This window comes from Lontra canadensis, unplaced genomic scaffold (genome assembly GCF_010015895.1).
Source record: "Lontra canadensis isolate GAN:19392208 unplaced genomic scaffold, GSC_riverotter_1.0 scaffold110, whole genome shotgun sequence".
Lineage (NCBI taxonomy): Eukaryota > Metazoa > Chordata > Mammalia > Carnivora > Mustelidae > Lontra > Lontra canadensis.
Genome location: NW_022631104.1, coordinates 1,301,737 through 1,314,464, shown reverse-complemented (window position 1 = coordinate 1,314,464; position 12,728 = coordinate 1,301,737). Strand labels below are relative to the sequence as shown.

Here is a 12,728-nt window from a genome sequence, read left to right as displayed (position 1 = left end):
AGCCCCGCCTCCTCGGGGTCGCCGGACGGGTCGGCACCTCCCAGAAGGCCTCGCGGGCGGGCGCGCGGAGCGCCCGGAAACTACAGCTCCCAGGATTCAGCGCGCCGGTGGGGGCGGGGCTTCCCGGCTGCGGCGCCCGCGGACCGGAGATGGCGGAAGCGCCGGGCTCGGGGCGCCGCTCGCGGTACAAAGCGGTGGGCTCGCCACGGTGGAAGGAGGCTTTCCGGCAGGTGCGCGCGGGCTTGGGAGGCCTCGGCGGGGCCGCCGTCCCTCCCCTCGTCGCCCCCCGTGCGAGGCAGGTGCGGGGCGCCGGGCGGCGGCGGCCCCGGGGCGGTACTGGACGGAGCGGGCCGGGCGCTGCGGGAGTTCCCGGGCCTGCGTGCGTGGGGGGTGGGAGCCGGCCCGGCCGCCGCGCGCCGCGAGGCCCCCGCGCGCCCCACCCTGCTGGCGTCGGGGGCCGGGGGGACCCGCTGTCCTCCCGCCGGCGCAGCCGTCTGCTGCGGACACGCCTGCCCGGCCGGTGCTGCGGAGTCTCGGCGGCCCCGCGCCGCCCCGGACCGTTCCGGCGGCAGCGCGTTCCCGCGAGCCCGCCTTCCGGGAGCCGCCGCCGAAGCCGGGGCCCTGCGTCGAGGAGCGTGTAGCGGGTCCCGGGGCTCTGCCGCGCGGCTGGAGGGTCTCGGGCGCTGCCACATGCCCGCGAGGGATGGTCGCCCCCGGCTGACTTCGTGCAGGAAGTCCCGCCGGAGCGCAGCGGAGGCCGAGCCGTTACTACCCGACCACGAAGGACCCTGCCGCGGAGGGTCCCACCCGGGGGGCGCGGGGAGCGACTCCTCTTGGTTAGGCTTAGGTCACGATCTCAGGGTGCTGGGATCCGGTCCGCATCGGGCTCATGCTCGGCTCGGCCTCTGCTCGAGGGTCTTCCTCAGCCTCTCCCTCTGCTCCTCGCCCAGCTCACACTCTCTTTCACGCGCTTGCTGTAAAATAAAGTAAAATCCAAGTGTGCTGAACCGAGTATATAAACCGTGATGACTTCTCTTGTCTGCGAATAAGGACTGCGCAAAAATAATGCAAAAATAGTAATTAGGATTATGGTTGGAATTTTGTGTTTATAAGTTTCAGTTGATGTAACAGTTTAAGAAAAAAAAACTTTTTTAGAGTTTCAGAGAGAGTGCATTTGTCTGGAGGGGAGGAAGGGCAGAAGGAGAGGGAGAGACAGAGGCCCCACTGAGCAGGGAGCCCAGTGTAGGACTCGATCCCAGAACCCCAGGATCATGACCTGAACTAAAGGCAGACGTTTAACTGACTGAACCACCCAGACACCCCTAAGTTTGTTTGTTTTGTTTTGTTTTGTTTTTACCGGCTCCGCTCCCTGTTTCTCCTTCCAAGGGATGCCTGGAGAGAATGAGAAACAGCCGGGACAGGCTCCTGAACAGATACCGCCAGGCTGGAGGCAACATGCCAAGGAGAGCTCAGAACCCTCTTCTGGTGCAGGAGGTGATGGAAGAAGAGTGGAGTGCTCTGCGGGCCAGGGACAGCTGTCCAGAGGCCTTGACCCAGGTCAGAATGGGACATGTGCTTCCAGGGAGGGTGCTACAGCACCGAGAGGGCCTGCCCCGTGTCCCCAGGTCCTCTGGTCCCAGTCACCCTCCACCCTCCAGCCCCCAGTCAGGATTCCAGCTGCTTGGAATCTAGGCTCTTCTGTCTTTTAGGTTAGACTTTTCTAGATCCGTGGTTCCTAAACACCAACATTCTACCAACATTCTGTGTCATTGCATCTTACAAAACTAAAAACAAAGACGTCTGGGCTCCCCCGCTGGAAATTCTGACTTAGCAGACCTGCGCTAGCAATCTCTGTGCAAGAAGGCGTCCAGGAGCTTTCTGACTCTCGCCTCGGACAGGGTCGCGGGCTGGGTGTGGATCGGAAACCGTTTACTGTGTGCGAGGAGGAGCCCTGGCTTGGACATCCCTGGTTCTCGAATTCCAACCCTGGTTTGGCGCTGGGTCCTTACCTGTCCTTTGCCTCTGAGCTCTGCTTTCGTGGAGTTTCAGCCCTACCCGATGCAGAAGAGAGTGCGGTCCACACTGTGAGGTCGATGTGAGAAAACCTCGGCCAGCTGTCCCAGGAGCATCAGGGCCGTCTGTAGTCATGATGCGTTATCGGGAACCTACTGTGTGTCCTGGCACAGGCCAGACTTCTGGCTACACAGTCCTGCTTTGTGCTCACAAGAGCCCTTCAGGTCTGTGCCTGCTTCACAGAGGCCCGAAGTGAGGCAGGCAGGCTCAGGAAGGCCCCAGCGGCTCTGGAGCTTTGGCAGAACAAGTACTTAGCTGCTGCTCTCTAGCATCTCCCCCAAATGTGGGGCCCTTATCTTGTTACTGGGTGGTTTAATCATTTGTTGATGGCTTTCTAGTGGGATGCCATGGCCGCATGGGCGGCACCTGCTACGGAAGGACCGGGTGGGGCTTCTCTGTGGCACCAGAGCTCTTCACACCAGCCTCCTGACCCGTGTCACCGGGACTTGCTGGCTGAGGGGACTCTGCTTTCTCTTGCAGTTGGAGGAGCTGCTGGACCTGGCTGTGCTCGAGGAGATCCAGCAGGAGCTGGCTGACCAAGGTGACCTCGGGCAGGGTCCCTCCACCTGCCTCTAGCGAGCCTGGCACTGAGCACTTTTCAAAGTAGAATGCCTTCCTGACTGCCCCCCTCCTCTATGCTCAGCTCTAGGCGGGTGTCAGGAATCCCTGCTTTGACCGTGAGGTCTTGGCTCTTCCCCAGAATGAGTCTTTTGTGCCTGGGCCTGGTGCTCAGGCTCCGTGTCCCGTGTGATCGCCTTCTGCTGTGGCGTGAAAATGGACACAGGCCTCACGGGTGCGGCTGTGTTCCAGCAGGATGTGATTTAGAAGACCGATGGCTGGTGCAGCCGTGTAGATACCGCGTAGACCTGCAGCGCAGGGACCCGTCTCTGGCACAGCTGCCCCTCCTTCCTGCCGCATCCTTGGTGTGGTTGTGTGCTCACCACGCGAGCGAACACGGGTTGTGAACAGCACAGACTGGGCGTACGGTCGTCAGGGAACAGATCGCTTTAAACTCCGCCCTTAGTGCCAGGCAGGGTCCAAGCTCTCCAGCGACCCCCTGAGCCCGATGCTTCTGGGGCCGCATGTCTCGGGCTCACGCACACGTGGGACAGGCGAGAGGGGCGGGAGCCAGCAAGACGAAGCCGGGCAGAGCAGTGAACGTTTGTGCCGGGTGGCGGGGTCCTGCCGGGCTCCCTGTCTGGTGTGGGTGAGGCTGGGCTGCGGGACAGGCCTGGGGCAGGAGGCAGGAAGGGCGCTGCAGCTGGCCTTTGCCCCGCAGAACGGCGCCTCCTCAGCGAGTACGAGAAGAGCCTGCAGTTTGATGAGCGCTGTCTCAGCGTCATGCTGGCCGAGTGGGAGGCGAACCCTCTCATCTGTCCCGTGTGCATGAGGTAAGAGATTTCAAACCCCTTTTAGCATTACGGGTGGACGACGTGTCTCGCGCAGGCTGGCTGTCTGCAAGGGTCTGGGGTTCCTTCGGTGCCGGCCCCGGCGCGCTGTGATGCCAGCTCTGCTTCCAGGTCCAACCTGAGAGTGTCCGGCGGTGTGGTCACGTGTCCGTGTGGCCTGTCCCTCCCCTCGCACGTGAGTGTTCCACACGCCCATCCCGTGTCCCTCCTTCCCACATGTGTCTGCTTGCTGGAGGCCCTTTGCTGGCGCAGGAGCCGATGGGGTGCGTTTGCTCCTGGCGCCCTGGCCAGCTCACGCAGGTGTCTGGGAAGCGGCCACAGAGCCCACAGGGCCCACAGGGCCCACGGAGCTGGCCCGGGGATGGGCACACACTGTGGCTGTCCCAGCCGTTTGGTCCCTGTGCTCAAGACCTTTACAGGGAGAACTGGAAACACTTGTATCTGCCTTCGTGTGAAGTTCCCACGTAGGAAGACTCAACTAGACTCGAACATAGGCCTCAGTGGTCCCGAAACACAAAGGCACCCTCTTACTGGGCGTGATGGGGCTGAAAGTTTGCAGCGGGGAATGGGGACAACGAGCATCTTGTGGTCCGCTTCAGACACACCCGGACTGGCCAGGCCCCAGGCAGGGCTCTGCCAATGGGAGCAGAGTTGTGCCCGTCTGGCCCCGAGGGGGCAGGTCTGCCCTCCCAGTTCCGCTTCTGTAAAGTGCGCCACGGAGCGGAGTGTGGACTTGAGTTTGTCCTCTCCATCGTTGACGTGACTCAGCAGCTTTTTCTGTTCTTTAAACAAGCCCTCTTTCTGAGCGTTTGCTAAACATTCCATTCCTTACCTTTGAAAAAAAGGAAAAGAAAGCGTTTTCATTCTCGTTGCTGGGTTCCAACGCATACAATGGCATGATTAACACAGAGTGATACCACCCCGAGGTGCTGGCTCCTGGGAAGGACACGGCAGCCGTGGCGGGGCAGAGGGACCAGGGAGGTGGCGGCCCCATGCCCTCTTGGTGCTGCTCACGTAGGAGTGGGGGACGGCAGTCACCCAGAGGGGTGCTGCAGTCATGGAGTTTAGCGCAGCCAGGAGTGTGAGCGCGTTGGAAGGCTGCGCAGAGCCATCCCACTGGGCGGCTGGAGGAGTTGGGATTTTCAGGCTGTCGGCTCAGACGTGAGTGGGGTCAGGTTGCAGCTTAACTGGCTTATTTACTAGTCTCCAGGGTTGACGGAGCAAAAGCTTCGAGCCTGCTTAGAGGATTGCGTGAATGAGCACGGTGCACACTGTCTGCACATGCCTGAGTTCTCGGTCACGGATGGGACGGAAGAAAAGCCCAGTCTTCTCATGAGCTGCGTGGTAAGCCTCCCATGGGACCCCGTGGTGGAACCGGCCATGGTTGGCGTTGTTCCCACCCCAGCAGAAATCATACAACCGGGTAGATGTTTCTTCTTCTTTTTCTTTGTTCGTTATGGCATTCTTTTGAGGCGGAGAGACGTTTACGAGTGCAGTTTAGTCTCTGAGGAATTTACTGGCATGGGAGAGTGGAGGTAACGTGTCACTTACATTAGGAGGTCTATGGTCACCCCAAGGGCAGGGACAGAAGGGGAGGCCCGGCTGACGGGCAGTGGTGCACTCAGACCCGGCCGATGGTTCCGTGCTCGGGACACCCAGAGAGGACGTGCCGTGTGGGCCTGCTGGAAGAAAACAGGATGGCGTCAGGTCGCCGAGGGAGGGCAGGCCTACAGCTACCAGACGGCTGGACGGTGGGGCAGGAAGCGGTGGGATTGCCTGCGTGCTGTGGGCCCCGTGATGTCATCATGAGATGGGTGTGGGCCCAGCTACTGGGGACAGCAGGCAGACTCTGACCGGATTGGGTGTTGGGACCCCTGCCGTTCCCTGCTCAGTGGGGGTCTCAGTGGTGGGGCCCTGCTGGCCTCTGGGTGGGGGGCAGGGAGCACAACGGGTGGAGTTTAGGAACAGGCGGCCACTCCCTTTACTCCAGACGCACCCCCCGAGCCTCGAATACGCAGGGTCTCCGGCCCACATGCTCTCGGTCCCGCGGCTCTGGGTCTGAAAGACCTTTGGCTCCGGGATGATTTGCACACATGTGTAGTGAGCCCGGCTGGGCACCACATCCTGGAAGCCTGACTCCTGCTCTCCCTGGGCCTGAGGCTGTGTCCCCGCAGCACTATCATAGGGACCCACCTGTGTGCTTGTCCTATGTGGCAAGATCACACACAGGTGTGTCCTCCCAGCCCCTGGCCCAGAGGCAAGCCCCTCATGTGTGTGCAGACGGGTTCAGGTGGGGAGTGGGGGCTGCGGAAAGCACAGGTCTGGGGGCAAAGGATCCTCACGGACCCCAACCCAATCCCAGGGTCCCCTCCCTGGATGGCCTGGGCCCCACAGCTCCGAGCAGTGGGATTAGTAGCGCTGGGAGGGACGACAGGGAGTCACAGCAAAGATGAGACAGGAGTGAGGGAGGGGCAGAGGCGTCCATCAGCGTCTGAGGTCACTAGGCCTCTGGTTTCACTTCAGGGGACTCGGGTTCAGAGTGGATGTGGAGGAGTGGGTGCAGGTTACCGTGAGGACGTGGCCAGGTGAGGTGTGGTCACAGGATGGAGTGCGCCAGAGCCGGGGTGTCAGCCGTGCGGGTGGGTGGCCTCCTCTGCGTGGTGGTGGGGATTGAGGGAGACCACTTTGTGCTCCGACGAGCCCCGACTGCGAGGGTAGACCCTGGAAGGCGTGCTGGCACGCGCGGGCAGTAGGCTCAAGTTCTGCCTGCAGCGGGCACGCCCGTCCATCCCAGGTTCAGGCAACAGAGCCTCACCTCCCTGCGAGGCCGTGAGAAGCCACTGGTGACCTGCGGGGAGGCTGTTCGGAGTCCACGTCTGGGACCTGCTTCGAGCTCCTGGCACACGTGCCGCTGTCCTGGGATTGCAGGGTCGGGTCCTGTGTGCAGACACCCCACCAAGGCCACCTTGTGATGGCATCTGAACGCCACCCCGTCGTCCCTGCTGATGAGACTTGGACGGCATGGAGATGGTGTGTGACCGGGGCTCTCTTCTGTCCAAATCCAGGCTTGCGACACGTGGGCCGTGATTCTCTAGTGCCGACCTCCACTCCCCACTCTTCTGGGGCACATGACTCGCTCCGCCTGGGACAGGGCCTTGTAAATACTAGCGTTTAACTTATATCGGATTTTGTACTAAAACTCTGAAACCTCTGTGCTCTCGGTGTGTTGGGACACAGGCTGGAGGGGAAGAACAGCAAAGACAACGGAGGAAACTGACTGATTTTATTGTCCATCATTACATTAGACAATCTCGGAGCAGGAGGGTTGTAGAGACGCAATAAACAAGGGTAAATGAGACTGCAACGGAAGTCATTTAAATCTGAATCACTCTCCATGATAGCAAGAAGGAAACCATCTCCAAGCCCCCGTCCGTCTGGCTCCCGCAGGCTTGTGCCCCGGCAAAGCCGGGCGCCTGCTCTACTGGGTCTTGACAAAGCCCTGGAGGTCTTCGAGGAAGGTGATGTACTCCCGGTGCTCCAGGGCCGTGCTGAGCTCCACTAGCTCGTCCGCGAACGTGTTGTCCACCCCTCGGTCGGCCAGGAAATCCATCAGGTGGTCGTACAAGGCCTGTGAGGACAGAAGGGCCTTCCTGGTCCCAGGCCGCTCCCCTGCCAGGCGCCGGGCCTCCCCACCGCACCACACCCCTGCCCGCACTCACCCAGTCTAAGGAGTCGGTGTTGAGTGTGTAATTTGTGTCCTTCCACTCTGACTCACCGACGGCCTGAAAGCTCACCTCCCTGATGGAAAAGATGTCATTCTCCTCCTCCTCCTCTTGCCCAACCTGAGAAGAGATGGGGTTGGGGAAAGTGAAGGCTTTCCCAGGACAAACCCACCACTTACCGCTGCCAACTCCCCCAGTTTCACTTCTGCCCTCCCCCCGCCAGCTTCCCTGGTCTCTGCCGGACAGGCCAGCGCCCTTCCTCCCCTACCCCGTGCCCCATCCCACACACCTCATCTTCTGGATAATGACAGTCCAGCACCAGAGCCTTCTTGCCGCCGTCCTTGATGACTTCCACCACGAAATTGGGTGTGGACGTCAGTTCAGGCTGGGGACACGAGAGCACATCAGTCCATTGCCTGAACCGGCTCATGGTTCCGGGGATCTGACGACTACCACCGTTAGGACAGTCCTTAGCCGCTTCTAAACCCCTCCATGATCCTGCCCCTTGATAAGGAGCCTAGAACCTTCCACAGCACTCAAGCCATGTACCGGCCTGTTCCAGAGACTGGGCTACACTGTTCTCATGGTCCCTCCCCGAGTTCTGAGCCCAGTTTTAGAGGGTGGAGGCTCACACATCTACGGGGTCTCACAACTGTTAGCCCCTGATTACTTACAGAATGTCCCCAGTTTAAAGTGCAGAAATCGGAGCCAGGGTCCAGCTCCGTGAATTGGTCTGCTCTCCCCCAGGCCTGTTAGTCCACCCGTGCACCGCGAAGCTGGGCTCGACCTCCCAGATGTCACTCCCGCTGCCCATTTCGGGCTCTTCCTCTGTCCCAGGGCAGGCCCCAAGCCAGCGCATTGGGCTAAGTGGCCGTCCTAAAGCTGAGCAATCCCAGCAGCCCTCCCAGTGGTGGTGAGCCGTCCCGTGTCAGGGAGGTTACGGTCGGGGTGGCGGAGCCAGGAGTGCCGAGGGGTATCCTCTCTCTGCTCGGCCCAGAGATGGTCCTGGTACCTGCTTAGTCAGGAGGTCCAGAGACCCTGCGGCCCCCATGCTGGCTGGTCCCTAGACCAGGCCCGCGGCCCCCCACAACGTGTGCAGACCGGGCTCCCTCTGGGTCCATGCAGGAGGGCCTGTGGCCAGAGCAAACACCTTGTCCACCTTTCGGATGTCAGTCTGACGCCCCAGCTCCCCAACTGGTGTTATAGCCAGCCTGACACGCTAGAACATTCCTCCCTGGCAAACACTCGAGATGAGCCTCCCGATCGTGGGAAGGCACAAGTGGGTTCAACTCCTCCCCACCGAGCGAACACAGGCCCTGGCACAGAGCCCACACCTGCGGGGCCCACGGTTCTGGTGCAGGAGCCCAAAACCGCGGCTTAGGGAGTCAAGGCCCAAGGGCAGCCGTGGCCCTGCCTGTCCCCAGCAGCAAGAGGAGCAAGGGAGACCCAGGCCCTCCCCGGGTGCAGTCTGCTTACCTCCTGTTCTTCTGCCTTCTGCCCCTGGGACGGCTCCTCCTCACCGTCAAACGTGGGTGGGATGCTGTTGTTGGTGTTGAAGGTGACGGTGACCCTGCAAAAGCAGAGAATGGCCCAGCGGGACCCTGCAGCTGAGCGAACTAGCAGTGAGCGTGGCTACAGTTACAAGGGCGACCGAAACTATGTGTCTGAACCACAACAATATGTCCGAACTGTGAGCAGCTGCTGGAAGTCAACAGGCCCCACGTCATCTCTCCAAATGCAGTCCCGGTGGGGGAGGGTGGGCTCCCGTGGCTGTAGCCAGCGCCCACCCTATCTTGGGGGTAGGGGCCCTCCGCGGGCGTTGAGCAGCCCAGAGAGCGGTGGTGCCCAACAGAAGCTTCCTTTAACACCTTTCCTCCCTGCAAAAATCTGCCCGTGGCGGGAGGGGGAGAGAGGCACCCAAGGGCTGCCCTCAGCAGAGGACCCAGAGGGGCCGCGGGGAGGAGGGGGGCTCCCCGACACTATGCTGCCCTACAGAGCCGCTCTTCTCCCTTTTTTTTTTTTTTTAATTAAAGAGCTTATCCATTTGAGAGAGAGAGCACAAACAGGGGAAGTGGCAAGCAGGCAGAGGGAGAAGCAGGCTCCCCGCTGAGCAGAGAGCCCGATGTGGGGCTCCATCCCAGGACCCCGAGATCATGACCTGAGCCGAAGGCAGACGCTGCACCCACTGAGCCCCCAAATTCATTCTTCAAAAACAGTGGTTTTATAACCAGAAGTTTTATAACCACGAAGCAAGGCGGAAACACTCAACTCCTTACAGTTCAGCTCCAAGAATCCTCTGCCGCCCAACCCTGCTCCGGAGCCGGGAGGGCAGCAGCAAGGAGGGGACGTGCGGCACCAGCTCGCTCAGGATCCCCAAGCACTGCCTTACCAGGAAGGTGCTGTCCCGCCCCCGCGATGCTAGCAGTCACGGTCAGTCACACTGTCTCCTCTGCCCTTGTGCTGACCAAGCCAAGCTCCTGGGCGCACAGGTGCAGTTCTAGTCACGGGAACACGATCCACGGTGACCCCAAACTGGCTGTGACTCACCCCAGGACGAGGGCTTAGGATGTCACAGGGTGTGTGTGTGGGTGGGGACTGACACACACCAGGGGCAGAGAAAAACAGAACCCTCCTTTACAGCAGGTACAGAAGTTTACTCAAAGAGCGGACAATGAGCAGTGGAGCGAGGTGGGAAGTTCCCCACCTTTCTTCCGGGTACACTCACGGCCCTGTGTCCTCATCTGCTCACACAGGAGGCCCATGGCTTGCGTTGCGTGTTCCCTGCTATAAACATGGTTTCCCTCCCCAGTGCGAGAGTCTGCACCGCAAACCTGAGGCCAATCTGCTTCAGTCAGCACTGTACGAATTTCTTAATCTGGGGCAACCAGGTGGCTCCGTCGACTAAAGCGTCTGCCTTCAGCTCAGGTCATGATCTCAGGATCCTGAGATCAAGCCAGGCATGGGGTGGGTGGGTGGTCTCTGTTCAGCGGGGAGTCTGCCCCTCCCTCTGCTGCTGCTGCTGCCCCCGGCCCAGCCCCGCTTGTGCTCTAATATGTCTTTAGAAGAGGAAGAAGCGTCTGAGTCCGTGTGTCTGCGTTCAAGCACAGCCTGACCAGGGCGACAGCCTCTACAGTCCACGAGACCTCCAGCGACACCCTTTCCTGCCTTACCGAGTAAGCCAGCTCTTGGCACATCCGTGTGCAGCCAATGACCAACCTGGACATCGGGCGTCCAAGGACCTGCTCTACTAAAGGCAGTCCTGGGAGAAGGCAGGGCAGTCTCCGCGGCCTGCAGGCTCCCCGCACTTACTTTTCCCCGGCAACTCTCCGCACAAGCTTGGCTTCCGTCCCGTTCACTTCCAGCTCCCAGCCTCCCGACATCTTGGGGAGGGACTTGTGCTTCTGGATCTTCCTTTCCTCCTTAATCTCATCACTCAGGAACTCCACGAAAGCCTTATCTCCTACAGTGAAAGTCCGAAAAGAACAGAGAGAGAAGACCCTGTTCAAATCCTAAAAAGGAAGGGTGGGGGGCGGTGACGGCAGCCAGAAATCTGGCCTCGGGGCTGTTCCTGGTAACTCCTGCTGGTGAGGGGACTCCGGCACTCGGGAACGGGCCGAGTCCCGCCCGCTAGGCTTCAGGACGCGGACCGGCGGCCGTGCTGGGTGCCCGCGGCACCAGGCCGAGCCCAGTTCTGGAAAAAGAACTCCGACAGGGAAGTCCCACCGCCACGCTCCACCGCGAAGCCAGAAGCTCCCAGTTACGCACAGACATGACCTCCTGCCCTCGACCCCGACCGCCGGACCCCCAGGACCCCCTTAGCAGGCGCGGGGCGAAGCCGGCCGCCAGGGACTGGAAGCGGCGCTGACCGAAGCGCCGACCTGCAGGGGGAAGGCGGGAAACGCCACCCGCGCGGCCGCGGCCCGGCGTGGTCCACCGGCGGGGCAGGCTCCCGACCCCGCCCCGGCCCCGGCTCCGCCCCGGCCCCCGACCCCCGACCCCCGACCCCGGCCCGAGCCTCACCCTGCGTGTGCAGCGCGCCGCAGCCGCAGCCGCAGGGCCCGCGGGAGCGCAGGAGGCCGGCGCGCACTCGGAGCGACCCGAAGGGCCGCACGCACGGCCGGGGCGCGGGCTGCAACAGCGGCCGAGGCGGCGGGGCGGGCGCGGCGCGGAGCACGGCGGCCGCGGAGCCCAGCGCGCGGGGCACTCGGCGCAGCAGAGGGAGCATCGCGGCGGCGGACACGTGCGGGTGCGAAGGACGAGCCCAGGCCCTAGATCCCGGCCCGCGCGCCGCCGGAAGTCCCGCCTCCACCGGGAGCGTCTCCGCGCCGGCGCAGTGCGCGCGCGAGCCTCCAGGTTAGGCGCGCCCCCTGCTGGACGCCTCCGAGGTCAGCGCCACCGAGCCCTGCGGGCAGCTCTGCTCTGGGGCGGACCCTCTGAATCCCTGCGACCCCGGCCCAGTGTGCACCCGCCTCTGCGTGCATCCCGCGGCGTTATGCACAACCCTCCCCCGGCGTGCACCCCGCCGCCACGTGCGCAACCCTCCCCCAGCGTTCACACACCCCTTGCGTGCACAACCCTCCCCCAGCGTGAGAAAACCCCACTGCGTGCACTCCATCCGGACGTGTACCTCCGTCCCCCTCCACCCTATGCACAAACACGCTTCCCAGCATGCACCCAGTTCCAAAGCCCTGGCATTGCTCTGGGGCCAGGAGGCTGGGAGCAGCAGTGAAGGGCCCAGAAAAAGAGAGCTTTCGAGACACCAGCGAGGTCACTTCAGGCCCCCAAGCTATGCTCAATGACCTACACCTTACTCCCCGCAGCAGCTTCTGGCAGAACCAGGCTGCGTCAGAATGGCAGAGTTGCAAAAAGCCTCAGTAGTCAAGGACTCAAGGTAACAAAGGGGAAGCAGAAACTAAGCCACATCAGAAATAAGAAAGGGAGGACTGGGGGGCTCAGTAGGTTAAGCGTCTGCCTTTGGCTTGGGTCATGATCACGGGGTCCTGGGATCCAGCCCCATGTTGGGCTCTGAGCAGGGAGCCCGCTTCTCCCTTTCCCTCTGCCTGCTACTCTGCCAGCTTGTGCTTTCTGTCAAATAACTGAAGTTTAAAAAAAAATTAAAAAAAAAATCGTAGTAAAACTCTTGGGCTGTTTCAAAAGCAGTCAATGAGCCCCAGAGCCCACCCCATTTACACTGCCTCTGCAGTGGGCCACTGGCACCTTGCTTCAAGACTACAATTCTTTGCCCTGGGAGTTGCACAAGATTCATTAACATAACACAGGATGCGAGGAAAGGCCGTTTTTTTTGATCTCCCGCCTGCACTGCACAACCTCACATCCACCTCTACCTGCCCAGACAAAACACCCCTTTATGAGTAAGACTGCAACAAACCAGTCTGCGCCAAGGTGGGAGCCACAGTGCACCCCAGCGTGGGCCTTTCAATGACCTTCTCACATTATAACACTGAAAATCCCTTGGGGTGGACATTTAACATGCTAATTAGACACACAAGAAGAAAGGTGACCT

At 61.3% G+C, this 12,728-nt stretch overlaps 2 protein-coding genes across 2 annotated transcripts; one reads left to right on the top strand and one right to left on the bottom strand.

The window, feature by feature from the left end:
• Positions 1–135: 135 nt before the first annotated feature.
• Positions 136–6,765, top strand: RPAIN (RPA interacting protein). Its single transcript, XM_032839834.1, has 7 exons — positions 136–230; positions 1,387–1,557; positions 2,554–2,614; positions 3,353–3,464; positions 3,594–3,657; positions 4,686–4,826; positions 6,548–6,765. Exons 1-7 carry the CDS (start codon positions 150–152, stop codon positions 6,575–6,577), a joined length of 660 nt encoding a protein of 219 aa, XP_032695725.1. The 5' UTR covers positions 136–149; the 3' UTR covers positions 6,578–6,765.
• Positions 6,766–6,835: 70 nt separating this feature from the next.
• Positions 6,836–11,510, bottom strand: C1QBP (complement C1q binding protein). The gene is made up of 6 exons (XM_032839833.1): positions 11,225–11,510; positions 10,514–10,664; positions 8,681–8,774; positions 7,494–7,589; positions 7,202–7,324; positions 6,836–7,110 (listed from the first exon to the last, which is right to left on the bottom strand). The coding sequence occupies exons 1-6, from the start codon at positions 11,427–11,429 to the stop codon at positions 6,961–6,963; spliced, it is 819 nt and encodes a 272-aa protein (XP_032695724.1). The 5' UTR covers positions 11,430–11,510; the 3' UTR covers positions 6,836–6,960.
• Positions 11,511–12,728: the final 1,218 nt, after the last annotated feature.

Excerpts from the sequence above, each read along its gene's own strand:
- RPAIN (XM_032839834.1), top strand. The coding sequence starts at position 150 with ATGGCGGAAGCGCCGGGCTCGGGGCGCCGCTCGCGGTACAAAGCGGTG. Across the intron at positions 1,558-2,553 it reads GTCCAGAGGCCTTGACCCAG|TTGGAGGAGCTGCTGGACCT; the intron begins GTCAGAATGGGA and ends TTTCTCTTGCAG. Across the intron at positions 2,615-3,352 it reads GCAGGAGCTGGCTGACCAAG|AACGGCGCCTCCTCAGCGAG; the intron begins GTGACCTCGGGC and ends TTTGCCCCGCAG.
- C1QBP (XM_032839833.1), bottom strand. The coding sequence starts at position 11,429 with ATGCTCCCTCTGCTGCGCCGAGTGCCCCGCGCGCTGGGCTCCGCGGCC. Across the intron at positions 10,665-11,224 it reads CGGCGCGCTGCACACGCAGG|GAGATAAGGCTTTCGTGGAG; the intron begins GTGAGGCTCGGG and ends CTTTCACTGTAG. Across the intron at positions 8,775-10,513 it reads CGGAGAGTTGCCGGGGAAAA|GGTCACCGTCACCTTCAACA; the intron begins GTAAGTGCGGGG and ends CTGCTTTTGCAG.